This window comes from Phyllostomus hastatus, unplaced genomic scaffold (assembly GCF_019186645.2).
Source record: "Phyllostomus hastatus isolate PE091 unplaced genomic scaffold, TTU_PhHast_1.1 phas_contig_551, whole genome shotgun sequence".
Taxonomy (NCBI): domain Eukaryota; kingdom Metazoa; phylum Chordata; class Mammalia; order Chiroptera; family Phyllostomidae; genus Phyllostomus; species Phyllostomus hastatus.
Genome location: NW_025333909.1, coordinates 709,693 through 729,582, shown reverse-complemented (window position 1 = coordinate 729,582; position 19,890 = coordinate 709,693). Strand labels below are relative to the sequence as shown.

The 19,890-nt window shown below is 37.3% G+C and overlaps 1 protein-coding gene across 1 annotated transcript in view; it reads right to left on the bottom strand.

The window, feature by feature from the left end:
- Window positions 1-19,890, bottom strand: part of TEX11 (testis expressed 11) — a 111,017-nt gene that overhangs the window by 54,283 nt on the left and 36,844 nt on the right. The window contains exons 9-13 of the mRNA XM_045847378.1: window positions 14,874-14,928; window positions 13,390-13,485; window positions 8,592-8,673; window positions 6,371-6,449; window positions 689-840 (exon numbers count right to left, since the gene is read on the bottom strand). Coding sequence (XP_045703334.1) covers window positions 689-840; window positions 6,371-6,449; window positions 8,592-8,673; window positions 13,390-13,485; window positions 14,874-14,928 — 464 coding nt within the window. The remainder of the gene's footprint in view (window positions 1-688; window positions 841-6,370; window positions 6,450-8,591; window positions 8,674-13,389; window positions 13,486-14,873; window positions 14,929-19,890) is intronic.

Here is a 19,890-nt window from a genome sequence, read left to right as displayed (position 1 = left end):
GCAACTGTAATAGAACAATAAAAATTAAAAAAAAAAAAACATTTAGTGACTATATATATATTTGCAGAGTTGGAAAAGATTTGGGCGAGAATTTTCTAAGAAAGGGATCATACTGTGATCATTGGTGCTCTTCAGGATCTAGTGTTCTACAGAGAGGTGGGGGATAGGGGAATGCTAAGATTTGGCTCTACATCTCTGCTTTAGCCAGAGCAACTCCAGAGTATTTTATGTGGGACAGGTTCACGTAAGAGTGCATCACAAAACGATACTGCTGCTAAAAAAAAGTCAAAAACCAGGAATCGTCGTTCACAACCTTCATTCTTCATAGTTGGAAAAAAACAAGATCCAGTGATACTACTGACTTGCCCAAAAGCACACAGCAGATTTGAGATCAAACTGGCAACATGAAATTAGGTTTCTAACATCACAATTTTCCACCATACATGAGTTTTAAGTTCAAAAGTTTGGTTTTATTGATGCTTTGTTATTTTTGCTGATTGTCTCATTCTAGCTTGCCAAACAAATGGCATCTGGATAGGTGATGCATTATAGTTAAAGGTTATTAGGGAGAATAAAGAGGAGTGAGAAAAAGGGGGAAAAATCTGTTGACCTAAGTATTTTGCTACTATTCCTTGGAATTACATGCATATTAACACCTTTCTAAAACATCTGTAGAAATCTCACTGACCTAGAATGATTTCTTCAATCTTCTCCTTGGCAAGCACGTCTTCCCGCCTTTCAAAAAGTATTTCAATCTGGACCAGTAAAGCTTTTCCAGCATTTTCCGATGTTCTGAAGTGTTCACAGATCATCTTCAGGAAATTAAATCCAACAAATTCTCTGTTCAATGAAACAAAATTATAAGTGGTGTGAATAGAATAGCTAGTTTTTTAATCAGTAGAGCTAAAGTTTATTTGAATATGAGTAAAAGAGGCAAGAGAAAATTATAACTGAGCTTAGGTAGTATCACTAAATGTCTAAATAAGCCTACTTGTCAAAATGAACCTTTTAATTCAATTTGTTTAATTTATTAAGCCACAAATATTTTCTTTTCATGAACATCTATAGTCAGGTAATTATCTCTTTCCTAATGTCTTATTTGTTTTTTCACAAAAAATGATGCTAATTTATAAAAATTGCTTTATGAACAATGTACAAACACAAGAACTAACATTAGAAATTCACCAGTCACTTTGTGATGAGAACTTTTAGAATCTATTCAAATAGATTTTAGCAACTTTCAAATACACCATACAGCTGTATTAATTATAGTCACCACGTTGTACATTACATCTCTAGTATTTATTTATCTTGTAACTCGAAGTTTGTACCTTTTGACCACCTTCTCAAGTCATGAAAAGAAAATTAAGAAAAACAATTCACTTAAAATGGCATCAAAAATATTTAACCAAGGAGCTGAAGGACTTAGACAGTAAAAACTGTTAAGACAGTTTTCAACAAAATTAAACATATAAAAAATGGAAAGACATTTCATTTCATACTCATGGATTGGAAGACTTAAAATTATTAAGATGCCAATACTACAAAAAGTGATCTACAGATTTCATGCAATCCTTATCAAAATCCCAATGATGTTTTCTGCAGAAATAGAAAAATTCATTCTAAAATTTACGTAGAATCTCCAGGGACTCTAAATAGCTAAAATGGTTCTAAAAAAAGAACAACAAAGCTGGAGGACTCACACTACCTTATTCCAAAACTTACTATAAAGGCATAGTAATCAAAACAATGGGGTACTAGCACAAAGAAAGACATACAGGGCAGTGAACTGGAGAACCCAGTCATAAACTCTTGCATATACAGTCAAATGATTTTTGACAAGAATATCAAGACCTTCAATGGGAAAAGACAGTATTCTCAACAAATAATGCTACGAAAACAAGATATCACACACAAAAGAATGAAGTTGGACTTCCACCTTTACACCATATATAAAAAAAACTAACTCAAAATGGTCCATAACCCAAACATAAGACCTAAAACTATAAAACACCTAGAAGAAAAAGGGGGAAATCTTCAGGAAATTAGACTTGGCAATGATTTCTTAGATGTGACACCAAAAGAACAGAAAACAAAAGAAAAAATACATAAACTGGATTTCCTGAAAAAATTTTAAATGTGCACCAGAAGACACCATCAACAAAGTAAGAAGGCAGTCCACAATATTGGATAAAATAGCTGTAAATCATATATGTGATAAGAGATTAATACCCAGGATACATAGAGAACCATATAAACTCAACAAAAAGAAGGCAAGTAATTCAATTTAAAAATGGGCAGGGGATATGAATAGACATCTCCCCAAATAAGCTATACAAATGGCCAAAACTCACATGCAAAGATGACCAACATCACTAGTCATTAGGGAAATACATATCAAAACTACTTGTGCTACCACCTCACACCCATTAGGATGTAAAATTTTTTTAAAGACCCAGAAAAAAACAAGAGTTGGCAAAGACATGGAGAAACTGGAACCTTTGTGCACTGTCAGTACGAATGTAAAATGGTACATCCACTGTGAAAACAGTAGGACAGTTGCTGAAAAAATCAATAATACAATTATCATGGTATCTATAAAGTCCACTTCTAGGTATTTACCCACCACAACCGAAAGCAGATTCGCAAAGAGTTTTTTTACACCCAGCTCATATTCACAATAGCTAAAATTCACTTGTATTATCATCCATCAGCAGTTGAATGGATAAGCAATATGTTGTGGATGTTCTTCAGACTTTAAAAGGAAATTCTGACACATGCCACAACATGGATAAACCTTGAAAACATCATGCTAAGTGAAATAAGCCAGTCACAAGAACATAAATACTGTATGATTCCACTTATATGAGGTACCTAGACTAGTCAAATTCATAGAGGCAGAAAGCAGAATGGTAGTTGCCAGGGCTGGAAGAAGGGAGAAATAGGGAGTTACTGTATAATGGGTACACAGTTTCAGAAATGCATTGTGGTGAAGTTTTCTGAATATGAATGTACTTAATAGCACTGAAGTATATACTTAATGGTTAAGACAGTAAATTTTATCGTGTGTATTTTACCACCAAAAAAACCCCAAAAAACTGAAAAGAAGTTTTAATGGAAAACAGGCAAGCATGTTTATTGATATATTATCTATGGCTGCTGCTTTTTCACTATAATGGCAGAGCTGAGGAATTATGACAGAAACTGTGCAGTCCCCAAATCTAAAATATATACTATCACCCTGGCTGGTGTAGCTCAGTGGATTGAGTGCTGGTCTGTGAACCAAAGGGTCTCGGGTTCGATTCCCAGTCAGGGCACATGCCTAGGGTGTGGGCTAGGTGTCCAGTAGGGGGCGTGCGAGAGACAACCACACATTCATGTTTCTCTCCCTTCCTTCCCCGTCTAAAAATAAATAAATAACATCTTTAAAAAATAAAATATATACTATCTTGTCCTTTAAGAAAAAGTTGGTCACTGTGAATTAGATGAAGACAGGTGGCAGGCCTACAAAGTCTGAAGATGAGATGAACTAAAAGGAGTAGTTAACACATTGCACAATAGAACTAAAATTCACAAAGATCAGGGCATCTGAAAAAATAAGCTGCAAAATTAGGTTGAAACTTAATAGCTTAAAAATATGTGTGAGATAATAAAAAACATATTGGTCTCTACCCCGTGGGTCCTGGCACAGAGCTCCTGAAACCCTTGTAAATTCCAAAGTGATAAGAACACTAGGAACATCTTTTTTCCTACTGAGGTGACTCTGGTGGCTCCTGTGTGGAGGCTAGTCACCAGAAAGACCAAGATGTAAGGAGAAACTGGGAATTTTCAACTCCACCCCCACATCCTCCAGAGAGAAGGACTGGAAATGGAATTAACAATTGCTCACACCTACGTAAGGAAGCCTCCATAAATCCCAATAGTGTGGGGTTCAAAGAACTTCCAGGCTAGTTAACACATTCACACTGGGAGGACTACACACCCCAAGTCCATGAGGGCAGAAGTTCCTGCATTTGGAACCCTCCCAGACCTCACCCTATGTATGTCTTCATCTGGCTGTTCACCTGAATCCTTTATCATGTTCTTTAATGAACTGGTAAATGTGTTTCCTTAAGTTCTGTGAGTCACTCTAGCAAATTACTCGAACCCAAGCAGGGGGTTGTTGGAACCTCTGATCTAATAATAACCAGCAGGCCAGAAACCTGGGCTTGCAACTGGTGTCTGAAGTATGTTGGGGTGGTAGGGAGACAGTCTTGTGGGACTGAGCTTTTAACCTGTGGATCTGACATTATATCCAGGTAGACAGTGTCAGAATAGAGTCAAATTGTAGAATACCCAGTTGGTGTCACAGAGAATTGCTCAGTGTGGGCAAAAACCTCCACACATTTGGTGACCAGAAGTGAAACATTTTGTGTAAGTAGTAAAGGAGACTCACAGGGGAAAATATGTATAAAGGAGAAAAACACACAGTAGGGAAGAACTAGGTTTTCCCCTATTGTGTAATATGTATAAACATGTAGAGATTACTGGAAATATGTATAAATTCTATGTGAGGAAGAATTTTGTATTCCAGCTTTGTAAAAATATAATAATGAAAATCTTCCCTTCCACAGGTATTCCAGAAGAGGCCGAGTGACTTTTCACCCAAGAAGCCATGTACAAGTAGGAGGCTGGTCTACAACAATGGTTGGCAAGCTATAGCCTGCAGACCTAATTCAACCAGCCATCTGTTTTTATAAACAAAGTTTTCTTTTGTAAATAAAGCCACTTTCATTCATTTATAGATTGTTTATGGCTGCTTTCACATTACAACAACAGATTAAGTAGGTGTGACAGACTTGACAATATTTACTACCTTGCCCTTTACAGAAAATGTTTACTGATCCCTGGTCTAAAATAGTGGCTTTCAGAACTACCTGGAGATCTAGTAGGAATACAGAGACCCAGGCTTGTTGGAATAAGGTAGAGCCTGGCCTCTTTATTTTTATCAAGTTCCTCAGTGATTATATTTTTAACAGCTTTATTGAGGTATAATCCACATATCATATAATTCATCCATTTAAAGTGTACAATTCATTGATTTTTAGTATATCCACAGAGTTATGCAACCACCACCCAATCAATTTTAGAACATTTCCATCACACCAAAAAGAAACCGTAAGCCCATTAGCAGTCACTCCCCATTTCCCCCAATCTCTCACAGTCCTAGGCAAGCACTAATCTAGCTTGTTTGTATAAATGTGCCTATTCTAAAAATATCACATAAGTGAAATGCTTTAATATAGGGTCTTTGTAGCTGATTTCTTCCACTTAGCATAATGTTTTTAAGGTTCATCCATGTTACAGGGGTGTCCAACCTGTGGCCCATGGGCTGCATGCAGCTCAGGATGGCTATGAATGTGGCCCAACACAAAATCATAAATTTACATCAATCATCATGAGACTTCTTTTGTGATTACCTGTTGAAATGTATTTAATGTGTGGCCCAAGGCAACTCTTCTTCTTCTAGCGTGGCCCAGAGACACCAGAAGGTTGGACACCACTGTCAGTACTGTTTATTTTTATTGCCAACTAGTATTCCATGGTATGGATAAACTGTTATCTATTCATCAGTTAATCAAAATTTTGGTGGATTCCACATTTTAGTATTAAGAATAATATTGCTAAGAGCCATGTGGTAAGTAACTCTCTATTTAACTTATTGATGAACTAACAAACTGTTTCCAAAGCCGCTGCACCATTTTACATTCCTACCAGCAGTGTATGAGGGTTCCAATTTCTCCATATCCTTGCTAGCATCTGTTATTACCTATCTCGTTGATTCCAGCCATCCTAGCAGGTATGAAGTGGTTTCTCATTGTGGTTTTGATTTGCATTTCCCTGATGGCTAATGATGTTGAGCATCTTTTGAAGTGCTTACTTCCCAGAAATTCTGACGCAGGCTGATGTTTGAGAAGCATTAAGAGGTCTGTAAGTACTTTAAGGCCCCTTTTGACATTAATGATCCCATAATGATAGTGCTGGAGAGGTATATCACTTGAGGACTATACTTTGCTCACGCCTTCCTGTTCCACCTGACACTGACCTGCAGGTTAACCTCGTCTAACTCCTGTTTGATAAAGTCATAACTATCTTATTCTTTTTTTCATGTTATTTTTTAAAAATTTAAAATAAATTTTTAGAATTACCTGACTATTAATTGTTTAAAGCAACCAAACAGTTCCATTTTCTAATTTGATCAGCACAATGGAAAATATTGTGCTCTGTGGATATGGATGAAGATAGATAGATAGACAGACAGAGATTCAATACGTGTACATGGAAACCTTAGAAACATGTTAGTTTTTAAAGAAAATCAATTCTTCTGTACCTTCCACGATCCATCAGCAGTTTAGCAAGGCTCAGACAGAAGTCCAAAGACATGTCAAGATGCAGAACGCTTTCGACAGCTAACAAAGAGAAAAAATAATCATGTCAGTTTCATTTTGGAGCAAGCTTAGCTATTTTCAATAATTTTTCTCTGTTCAAAATCTACTTTCTAAATGTTTGCCACATACCATGTCTTGCCTAAAAATTTATCAACATCTTTTTTTAAAGATTACTTATTTATTTATTTTTAGAGAGGAAAGGGGGAGAGAGAGAGAGAGAGAGAGAGAGAGAGAGAGAGAGAGAGAGAGAGAGAGAGAGAGAGAGAAACATCAATGTGTGGTTGCTGGGGGCCATGGCCTGCAACCTAGGCATGTGCCCTGACTGGGAATCGAACCTGCGATGCCTGGTTTGCAGTCCACGCTCAATCCACTGAGCTACGCCAGCCAGAGCTCAACATCTTTTTATGACATAAAAAATAAAATGCTACAGTGTGATGAAACAGCCACCCTTAAATAAATGACAAAGTAACCTGGCACCATCCTTTTGAAAAGCAATTTGGCAATACTATAAGAGGTCTGTAAGTACTTAAGAACACAGTGGTTAAAAGCTTGGGATATGAAATCAGAAAAACATATACTTGAAATCACTTGCAACCCGTATTGCCATAAGCAAGTTACTTAGATTTTGCTGCATCTTAGTTCTGTCATCTGTAAAATGGGGACTATATCACTCATCTGTTGGGGTGATTGAGAGGGTTACATGAGATTATATACATAAATTACACAGCAAAGCACCTAGCACTTAGTAAGCATTCAATAAGGGACAGCTGCTGTTATTATTATTCCCTGTACCTCAGAGATTATATTTCTGAAAAGTCATCTGGAATAAATATAGGAAAATGTTTATGAAAAGATATTAAAAGCAGTGTAGATTATAACAAAAGGAAATATATTGAGTCCACACTATAGGGCCAGGAACTGTGTAGTTGGTGCTGGCCAGCAGTGGACAAAACACAAAATCTCTGCTGTCAAGGTGTTGATATTCCAGTAAATGGCGGACGACAGATATTTTTAGTATTTAACAAAAACTTCCTTAATGGGAATGTGCTATTTTTTCATAATTTAAAGAATTGTATGTATTTTTAATTTTTTTATCTACAATAAAGAAATACCAGTGAAATTCTAATGCCAGCACTTAGGTTGCTCATTCTAAGAATAAAGTACTTTCACTAGCAAAGAAATGAATAAAGACAATAAAAATGCAAGTTTTGTACATTCTCTCAATGCGACAAAGTAAAAGATAATTTTATTATTTTAAAACTATGAAAAACTTAGAGCCACGGAAGCCTCCTAATTTGTAATCTGACATTGTAACTTCATTACTCTGAATATTAACAATATCTAGATTGAATTAAGTAAAACAATCTGGGAATAAAGAATAATTTCATTTTAAACTCAGCTTCTTATATGCATTTTGATAAAACTGTAATGGGGAAATCTAGTCCAAAATGAATCTTTACACCAGGTAACTCCAATAATTACTTTGGTATTTCCACATTGCACTAATTTGAGTAAGTCTATTCCTTTAATTGGTTAGTTTATTCCCCTAGTGTAAAAAAAAGTGGAGTTGCCTTCCTCGTTGCTAACATTTTTAAACCTTTGCATACTAAGATGACAACCTAGAGATGGTAACAACCTCGAGATGCAGAATCCTCTGTACATTTCAGCTTCTGAGGTCTCTTGGTGACTGGGTAAGATTCGAGACATCACAGAAAGTTTCAACAGTACTAAGTTATCACTAAATTTAGAGATACACACATCCAAATCTGATTATTGTCTTACTTATTGCAAATTGTTGTAATAAGTAGGTTGTAATTGTTGTCATGAGTAGGTTCAATGCCCCAACTGGGGATTGAACCCACAACCTCGGTATGTGACCTAACTGGGGATCGAAGCTGCAACCTTTTAGTGTACAGGATGATACTCCAACCAACTGAGCTACCTGGCCAGGGCCTGATAGCTTTTATTCAGTTTCTTTTTTACTACCTATTAAATTTGCTATTATTCTCTCCTTTCTCTTTTGCTTCCTGGACAACAATCTTCTACCTTACTTATGTAATCAATTTCCTTTTTGGTCACCATCAAATTATACTATGAAAGATGTCATGTTCAACAAATTGGTGGTTAAGTTTCAAAACTGCATTTCACACACAGAGACAATACCTTCCATGAGTTCTTCATCAGTTATTTGGCTCTTCATGAGGATTTTGATCTTCAAGTAAACCCCAGCTGAGTTTAAATGTGCCTATTTTAAACAGAGAAATCACGATTATTTTAAAACTGTGGAATGTAAAAGACAATTTTGAAGTAATTGCCTGTTTTACTTAACCACAGCAGGATGACTCATGATCAAAGGAAATCAAAATTACAAAAGATCAGGTCATAACATCCAGTCTATCCCTGAGGACATTTTCTGATATTTTATTCAATCTAAATGAAATGAAACAAGAAAAAGAACATGTAAACATTTCCACTGAGTGGCAAGCATTTAAATGACAAGGTCAATACTTAAACTGTGTGAATATAAGGCCATATTCTTGTCTTGGTAAGCAAAACCTTAAACATCAATTAGAATTGGGTTTGTTTTTGAGATTTTAGTAAGAGCTACCATACTCTGCAAACAATGGTTGAAAAAACAGAAAACATATTGTCTTTCCTATAGGACATGCCTGTCATATTTACTATTCATAACAATGTACTCTGAATGGTTTTTCCAAGTCCTGTTAGCTGGCCTTAAGCCATCTGTGATCTGTAGCCTGGTTCCACTTTTGCCTGACAGGGTACATCTTTATACAGCTGGCTAAGATTAAAAGTGCAGTGTAGATCCACAGAACTTTTCTCTCTACAAAGCCAATTATCCTCTACATGAACATTGTACTCATTAAATCCAAACTCTGAAAATGATTATAGCTATTCATGTTTGAGATGTCTTAAGAATGGAAAGTTAGAGAAAGTAAACACTGGTATTAAAAGGTTTTGCAAATGCAGATGACATTAATACAAAGAATAAACTAAGGTTGCAAATGTGAATCTATTCCATTACTACTTTTCCTAATGGGCACATTGAAATACGTCTTAGGCTCAGTTCCCCCTTACCTTTAGAGATATACAGGTCTTCCAGACCTTGGCAGGATCTCTGTTTTCCTCCAGTCTATGATACTCCCACAAGTTAACAGTATGTTTTTCTCTTTTATTTCATTATCAAACAACTCCAGAGAATGGAGAGTGCTTGGCTTTTATTGTATCATCTATTCACTTCCATAGACATTCACACTGTGTTGTCTATCCTTACTATGTCTTGAAACTAAGCTTTCAAAACTCGTGACTAAGCACCCATTAAATTCATTAGCTTTCTCCCTACAATCAATCTCCTTGTCCTATCCGTTAATTTTTTCTCACTATTGTTTCTCACTCTTCTTCCTTAGATTTTTGGGTTTTTTTTTTTTTCTTTTACCAAATAGTTACTGGAAAACAGGATCCAGATATAACAAATTTCAAGGCAAGTGGTATGAATGTTGTTTTGCAGATAACAAACCTTAGGCCCATATGGAGTAACTCACCCATAGACACACAGTTGCTAAGCACTAGTGATGAAATTTGAATTTGGGTCTCTCTGACTCTAAAGACCATAATCGGCTGCCTCCCTTGAAGCTCTTTCTGCCCTTGACCTTCCCATCACTACAGTGTTTGGTTCTCATGCAAGCTCTAAAGAGAACTTTTCCATGTTTTAGTGTGAAGTATATCACAAACACACACAATTATAGAAAATATGTATATGTAATTTATAGAATGATGATGAAACAAACACCCATGTTATTCACCACATAAGAAACAGAACACTATCAGCACATTAGCGGCCTCCAATCTACGCTTGCCCATTCGCATCTTCCTCACTTCCCCACAGAGGCAGACACCATCTTGAATTTTGTGCAGTTAATTTCCTTGCTCTTCTTTATATACTCAATATATTGTTTAGTTTTGCCTGCATTTGAACTTCATTCAAACAATCACAATGTACACAAATGCTTCTGTGACTTGCTCCTTTCATTCAGTGTCCTGGTTTTAAGATTCATTTATGCTGATGCATGAAACTAATGTATTTGTTTTCATGACTCTGTAATGTGGTCCTCAAAGTGTATTCCCTCCATCTACATCACCTGGAAACATGTTAGATACGCAGACCTCACCAGTCCTACTGAATCAACAGTGTGGTGATTGCTGGGAGGAGTGGGGTATGAGGGGACTACAAGACAATGTGAAAAGATACAATAACGATGAAATAAAATTAAAAAAGAATGAAAAAAAGAAACTCTGCAGGTGGGGCCCAGCAAATAAAGTGTGTGTGTGTGGTTTTAGAAAAATGTGTAAAATCATTATTATTGATTTGCATTATGAAGTTTACATTTAAACATAAATTCCAGTGCCTGTTTAGTAAGGTAATAAGGAAATTGTGTTTTAACAGATGTTCTAGTTAATACTTATGAATACTAAAGTTTGCAAATGACTATTCTATACTGTTCCATTGTATGACAGTTTATTTACCAGGTCTACTTTGGACACATGAATTGCTTTCAACCCAATTGCTATTATGAACAATCCTGGCATCTGCTTTATGTACATTTCTCCTAGTATTCAGTATATTTAATTCACTTATTGAGTAAAACATATGATCTTAACTGAGTCTCTTTAAATGGTCATCAGCCTGATTATAAATGTTCCTCGTCGGGGAGTGTAGGGGTATATATGCATGTATGTTCATATATATGTATATATGTACGTATGCCATGTTCGTATGAGCATGAGCTGAAAGAAAGCCAGTGGTGTTTTTTTTTTTTCAGGTTCTGTCCAATTTACTCTGCTTAGGAAGGCAAGATAGTGTTCATAACATTAATTTGAAATATTTCCAATAACAAAGAAAAAAACAGTTTTAGGTACATGGAAGGCTAAGTTTCAGTGATCTGGAAAGTTTCCATTTATATGTGACAGCTGCTCAGCCTTTCCCCCAGATACTATGGTAATGACCTGGAGTCCCATCTCTTTGCAAATGAATTTCTGAATTTTGTATTGGCTGAGAAATGAAGGAGAAAGGAACTTTAGGGGGAGCTCCTTTGGGAGACAGAGGACCTTCACCAACCAGCTCCAAGGCTGCCTTTTGGCCTCCCTCCCTCTGACTGCCTTCCTCTGAGCATCACCTGGGAGCCTGTTACAAATACAGGATTTCAGGTCCCAAGACACTGAGTCAGAATCTGTCCATGAACAATATTCCCAATGCACCATAAAGTATGAGAAGTGTTGCTCAAGTCTAGACCATGACCAGGGACCAAATACTCAGCTCTTTATAATTTCGAGAAAAATCTGCCCTTTGAACAGGCCCAAGGTGTACCCTCCTTATACTGAACTCAGTGCTACAGTGAATAGTGCTCAGAAAAAATAAAATTAATTCATTCATTCAATTAATATTAGAACAAATCATATTACATTACCATTCTATAGGTCACAGATGATTAATATTGTCCTTTGGATATAGTCTAGCTCGTTATATTTATTGAGCTCCTCTTATGTGCCAGGCACAATGCCAAGTATTGGGGATGTAGCAGTGGGCAAAACCAGCCTTGGTTGCTGCCCTCATTGGGCTTACAGTCTACCAGGAGAGATGGTCATTCATTTTCTTTAAAATCCACACAAACAGATATAAAATCACAACTGTGATAATAATAGCTACAAGGTAAAGTCCCTGGTGCCTGGGCTGTCCTTGAGTTAATGAATTACAGGGCAGGTATTGTTCAGAAGAGCATCCTGAGGAAGTGTGGCCAGAGCTGCATTCTGAAGGGTGGGGGTGGGGAAGGAGGAGCGCGCCCACTCGGGGGATGAGAATTCGGGGTAGAGGGCACAGCAGGTGCCAAGGCCTCCTATAAAGGATTTCATGGAGGGTAGAGATGCCCCTGACTGCAGGACCCAGCTAGCCAGGTCTAGAGTCCTTCCTCTCTCAAATGACCTTGCCAGCAAGGCAGCTGAGTTTGCCTACAGCAGCTCCCCAGAGTTTCTGCTTCTTCTGCAGCCTCTGTGTTTAAGAAGCCTGCCAGTGCCTTCTTTTTCCCATGGTATGAGACTGGCTGGCTACTGTTTACAATGGTCCTGCTAGTCCAATCTACTCACTTCACATTTGTGTGCTCTGCTTTTGATCTTTCTTGTCTGAATAAACTCTGGTGGCCTTGGGGAATTTGTTTCAATTCCCCAAATGCCTGTGATCTCTCTTGCTGCTAAGTCTTTGCACATGCTGTTCCCTCTGCCTGGAACACCACATGGGCAGCCTCCCTACCTCCCTACACTCCAAATACCTAGCTTACTCCTACTCATTGCCAGCACCCATTCAGGAAGTCTTCTTTATCCCCTCCCCCTAATTGCTGCTCCCACAACCACCTACAATAAAGCATTCATCGACCCCACTAGCACCAACTCTGATTTTCCCTATCAATCATCTCCAACACTCAGCTCAGGGCACAGGAGGTGTTCAATATTCACTTGTTGAATGAATAAATGAAAAATTATATTTAACCTGATGCGAAGTGGTGGTCCACACAGTGGGTTGGCTTACTCAACTACGATTCCCTCCTTCATTCTTTCTTCCTTGCCTGCCTTCACTCTCATGGTGCTGGTTTTTAAACTAAATTCCATTGTCTGCCTATTTGATCATTATTTTCTTCTTTATCCTAAAAACTCACAGCAGACAGAAAAAGGTTTTATGTTTCATACAAAAGCCTTTTTTTTTCCCCAAAAAATATCTGTTGTCAATGAGGTATATTTTATTTCTTTCTGTGCTGTAAAAAAGACTGTTACAATCTGTTGTTTTAAGAAAAAACCTAGGGATACTAAAGCAAGTGTATAAACTAGATTTCAAAATGTGAATTAAAGCTTTAAAAAGTTCATTAATCTAATATTTAAAAGTAAAAACATCTCATACCTTGTTTGCTAGGGTTATAGCGTCGAGAGCCTTATCATAATTATCTCCTCTTTCCCAGTCAAAATAAACAATGGCTAGCAAGCGTAGAATTTTAGCCTATAATTAAAAATATTTTAAAAAGCACATGGCTAAGGGTTAAATTGCAATACAACAGCTGATTAGCACTTACACAGTGACAGTCATCTTCTCAAACGTAAGTCATCATTTCCTTAAGTAACCATATAGTCTTGGGATATGTCTCCTCATTATGCTACCCACACCTACCCATACCAAATACTGTCTAAGGATTTTATAGTAATAGCTTATTCTAATTTAATATAGTTATATTAATCTAATTGTTTTCTTAACAGCGTTTTAGCATTTGAGTACTGTATCATCCCCACTTTACAAATAAAGGAAACTAAGGCTAAGTCACAGAAATATTTAATTTAATCATCTTACCACCTACTGCATAGGTAGCATTGTACTAAGTCTGTATAAAGAGATAAATCTATAAGAAGACATAATTCCTCTCTCAGATTTTATAGCTTAGTTGAGAACAACCAATTGCACCTAGGCACATACCACCATTTCAGTAGGGACAGATATACTTTCATAGGGAGACGACTTCTCCCAACTCAGCTAAGTTTTCAAATTAATAATGCATTACTGAATTAAGTCAGTTTTTTCCAGCCAGTTCTACATTGATAAGGGGAGTAACTCTATACAGTATGAATATATTTAACTACCGATTCACATTTTGAAAGAAGGACTCCTATTTCAATGAAGAATCTGCCTCTAAGTATAATAAGTACAGTAGGACAGGGCAAAAATTATGTTCTAACATTTAAGATATATATGTTAAGCACATTAAAGCTCTGTGAAACTAAAGAAATGACATTTAGGGTGTCGTATCTTTGAGTTTTTTTAATTCAATAACTAATATGGACCAAATAAGGTGTATATATGTACTTAATATCAGTATTATTATTGTGGAACAACTCTCAACTTATAAATCACTGAGCCACACCAGCCAAGGGTGGTGTTCGGTCACATTTTGACTGATATACAATAATGGTAAGAAGCAGAAATGGATACTCAAAACATTCCATTTTGCTGTAGTGTGTATTAAACTAGTTTTACGTCAGATTTGTTTACATATCACATTTTGCTTGATTAAATATTAAAATTAACTCCCATACCAAGCATGTTCTATCTGTGTGGCTAGGGGAAAACCCAGAATTTTTTTAATATGCAATAATGAAAGCTGAAATTTACACAGGCAAACTTCGTTTAAGCAGTTTACATATATTAACTAATGGGTGCAGGAATCTACCCTACAGGTATTAGTATATCAATTTTATAGAAAATAATGTAATAAGGTATTGAATGATGTGCCCTATAGATAATCTATTCACAACTGGGGGTATAAATTATTATAATTTTATAATAATATAAACTGCATTTCTTCTACCCAATTCTGCAATATATAACATGATCCTTACCTTCATTTCGGGGTCAATGGAAACCTCATCCATCCTCGCAATATCATGGCTTTGGCTAATCATCAAAAAGAAAGGAAAAGAATATATATTCATTTTAGATTATATTTTTCAAGATTATATATTACTAAGCACAGATGGTATAATTATATTTTATTCCAACTGTTTTGCACTGTAAGAGATTATTGGACAATTAACACATGAAAATCAATTTTATAAAGCATTACTTTGTAACTACAAAAAGCCACAATTTTCTGAGGATATTTATGAAATAAATCAATGCTATAATTGTATTAGTGTTCTTCTCCACTTGGTTATATATATATATATACACACACACACATACTGCATTGAACTAGCTTACATATGCATACAAGCTCTTAATAGGCATATTTTAAAGTCTAAGAAATAGAAATATATCTTAAAATAAAACAAATATAGCATTTCCATTAAAAAATGCTTAGCAATATTTATTAAGCTTCACAACACCCTTGTGAAGCACTATTAGTTCCATTTTGTAGCTGAAAGAACCAATTTAGCAGTTAAGTGATTTCTAATATTTCCTGGATTGATATTGAAAATGAGAATGAGGGGATGGGGAGTAGAGAAATTTGACTTTCAGTTTTCTGCTTTAATTACCAAACCATGTTATCTATGGGACATGCTGATAATCACAAATAATATATTAATATTAGCATCAGGGTTTCAAAACCTAAAACTTAAAAAACACAAAACAAAGATCACTCACCATAAAATTGATATTCCAAGGGAGGATGTCAATAAAATTTTGTTAAACTGAATTAAATTGAAGACATTACTTTGAAATATTCCTTTTTTAAAACTCTAAAAAGACCCAGAACTACCAAACTGAGTTTTCCTCTTGCTAACAAGGATACTATAATGCTGGCCTAGTCACTGTAAGTCTATATCGTAGATGTCTCTTTTGGTACATTAAACCTTCTATATCCAGTTTTTAAAATAACCAATGAGGATGGAACTTTTGTAATGGAGTTCTCAGACCCTCTCTCCAGTGAAACAACCACTTTCCTGGGGAAATCGTTAAAATAAATGACCATTTAAAGTCTCTGAAAATTGTCTTAAGAGTCTATAGCAAATGAAAAAACATTTATCCAAAACAACTAAATCTCAAAACAGTGCGAGTCTGTGGTATTTGAGCTTCTGTCTCCTCTCCTATCCACAACTGCTGCGCTCCAAACCAGATCCATGTGATAGAAGCTACACAGATGAGTGCTGTAGAGAAGGTGGGAATTCGCTCTTCCTCCAGCTCCTAGCCTCCTAGGCTATGGTTTCACCTTGGGAGGGGCCACAGTGAAAGAACTGGGTCTTTCTCCACCCAATTCTCACTCTTAGGGTAAGGGCTCTACCTCAGGTGTGACAGATTAAGAATACTAGACCCTAATTGTCTTCACCCGGCTGGCTCGTGGGGCAGAGCTTCCACGCCTGGAGAGCATGCTAATAAGCTGTGGGGCAACCATCTCCACAGTATCCACTCAGACAGCAGGGGTGTCGCTCCAGAAGCATGACATTTCCAGCCCCCAACTCCTGTAGTGTGGCACAGGGGTTCTTCCCAGGGGGAAAGCATGCAATAAAGTGGGAAAGTTCAGCATCTCTGCATGAAGGGACTGAGTTTATTTAGAACACAGGAGGAGATGTTCCTGCCTAAGGGGCATTGTCAAAAACAATGGAGATCTTCTTGGTGGTGAGTAATTAAGAGGGGACGAGTAGCTCCACGATAATAGTAGCAACAAGTGAAATGAAAAATAAACACCAGTTTGACAGAGACATGGCCAACAACAATCCTGGGGTCACACACTCATCCCTGAGGATACAGAATGTTATGCATATGTGCTTGGCTACACCCACTCGGGAGTAATCAGAGGGTGGTCTGAGGAAGACTAAAAAGCATTATTCAAGAAATACATAGATCTATCAGCAAAGATCCAAGGGCCACAATGGCTAAATTGGCTCCAGGAGAACCTCTTACAATACAATAACAAAAAATTAAGGTATTCTGATCCAGGGGTGATGGTATGAACCCAAAGGAAAAAATGATTCATTTGATGTACCTCAAGAAGGAATTAATCTTCTGAGATGGACTCTACATGGTCAACTAAGGGCCCAAACACTAGAAATAACAAGAGCCTAGTGGCCATTAGCAAATACTAATTAGTTTCCATTAGGAAATGGCCACTAATGACAGGGGCTTCTGGAGTATCTATATTCCTGGAAGAACCTCAGACTGAAATCTCAGCTTCTGGCACCATGCCCATGTGTTTACAACGTCTGACTCAACTTACACAAAAACAGAAGCTGGGCCAAAACTTTTTTCATTGAATTTATTGGGGTGACACTGGTTCACAAAACCACACAAGTTTCCAGTGTACAACTCAACAAAACATTAACTGCACACCATCATGCGCCCATCACCCAAAGCAAAGTCTCTCTCCGTCCCCTGGGTAAGAAGTTTTGCTATAAAAAAGGACCTCCCCCTTTATCTCGACGAAACACAATTTAAGTTGCTACCTGAATCTGTGTCTCCGAGGCAGCAGCCCCTTTTTTGCTGAAATAAATACCTTTTATTCTCTATTATAGTCTAAAATTAATGTTGGTTTACAAAGGTAAGGAAGCTGAGCTTAAAAAGCAAATCATACTTTTGGCTTTAGGTTCCACCTGTAAGGAGCTTGAAGTCACTACCCCATTCTATCAACAAGTAAAAAGCTGAACAGACTCAAACAACAACTCTTTTTGGATCCAGTAGAGAAGGGAAGACACAGGGTAAACCACTGCCCTCTAGACTGGAGAGCAAACAGGCAAACATAAGGAGTTGTGGCTTACCGCAAGAAAGACCCAAAAGCAGAAACTGCCAAGGGAACTGGTGCTGGAACAGGAAATTGTGAACTATGAAACTGATACACTGCTGAAAGCTCAGTGTGGATGTGTGAGAGTTAAAAACTCCAGAGGAACAAAGCCATAGAGGGGAACCCACAATACTGTCAGGTTGACCTACAGGAGCTCAACCAGATTCCCACAGAAAAATATCCCCTGGGGCCTTGGCAGGAGGATGCTAAAGGAAACTATGTTCAAATGACCCAGAGCACTCTTCATCTTAGTAAAGTCTGCCCTGACGGGAAAACAGTTAACCTTAGCCTCACCTCTTAAGGTATTTGTCAAAGCCTAACTGACCTGGGGAAGAGAAATACTCACCCCCGCCCTACTCTAGCCATTCTGTACCACCTAAGAGGGGAGAAAAAAACTGAGAAACACTTGTGAAGTTCATAGTTCAGAGGCATAGGCTCACCAAAAAACGGAGAAATATTCATAGGACTATAGAACGCTTCCATCCCCCACAAACCTAACCACCACATAACTAAAGGCCTATTTACAACAGTTACTTTTACTCAGTGCATCCTGTTCACCTATAAAGAAACATTACAAGACATAACAAAAGGCCACCCCTCCCCTACAATTTGAAGAGACAGAGCAAGCATCAGCACCCGACATGGCAGAGATGTTGAGATTATCAGGCTGGGAATATAAAATAGCTCTAGTTAACATTATAAGGGCTCTAATGCATAAAGTAGACAAATGGGCAATGTAAACAAAGAGATGGAAATCCCAAGAAAGAACAAAAAAAAAAAAAAAAGAGAGAGAGAGAAAGAGAAAGAAATGCTAGAGATTAAAAAAAAAAAACTATAACAGACACAGGGAATGTCTCTCATGGGCTTTTTAATAAACTGGACATGGCTGAGGAAACAATCTACTATGAGCTGGAGACTATGTCGACAGCACCCTTGAAAAGCAAAGAAAACAAAGACTAAAAAGGTGAGCAGAATAGCCAAGGACTGTGGGACAACGAACAAAAGGAGTAAAATAAGTGGAATGGAAAAAGTGAGAAAGGAACAGAAGAAATACTTGAAAGAATGACTAAGAATTCCCCCCAAGATGAATGTCCAATACCAAGCCATATATCTGAGAAACTTTGGTATTTATCCTGCTTTGTGTTCCCTATTAAGTACACCTAGGCATATCATTTTCAAACAATAGAAAATCAAAGATAAATGAAAAAATCCTGAAGCAATCCGGGGGGGGGGCGGGGAACTTAACCAATAAAGGTGCCAAGAACTCAATTCAACACTTCAGAAACTGTACAAGAAGAGAGTGCAGTGAAATATTTAAAGTGTTAACAGAAGAATACCACCAACCTAAAATTCTGTACCTGGTGAAAATATTCAAAAGTAAAGAAATAAAGACTTTCTCGTGTTGAGGGAATTTGTTTCCAGTAGACCAGCCTTACAGAAAGAAGTTCTTTAGAGAAAAGAAAATAACAAAGGTCAGAAACTCAGATATACTTCAGATAAGCAAAGGCATAGAAGTGGTGCCCTGGCCAGGTGGTTCAGCTGGTTGGAGTATCATCTGTACATTGAAAAGAGGCTCAATTCCAGACCAGGGCACACACCTAAATTGTGGGTGTAATCCCCAGTCAGAGCTCATATGGGAGGCAACAGATGTCTGTCTGTCTCTAAAATCAATAAACATATCCTCAACCTTCCACCTTAGGAAAATAAAAGAGCAAACCAAACAAAGCAAGTACAGAGGGAATCAAATATTACAGTGGAAATAAATTAAATAGATAACTGGAAGACTACAGAGAAAATCAAGAAAACCAAAAGTTGGTGCTTTGAAAGATCCAACAAATTGGCCCTGGCTGGTATAGGTCAGTGAATTGAGCACGGGCTGTGAACCAAAGGGTCACCAGTTCAATTCCCAGTCAGGGCACACACCTGGGTTACAGGTCAGGTCCCCAGTAGGGGCCATGTGAGAGGCAACCACAAATTGATGTTTCTCTCCCTCTCTTTCTCCCTCCCTTCCCCTCTCTCTAAAAATAAATAAAATGATTTAAAAAAAAAAGATCCAACAAGTTGATGGACCTTTGGCTAGATTGACCAAGAAAAGAAGACTGAAATTACTAAAATCAGCAATCAAAGACGGGACATCACTG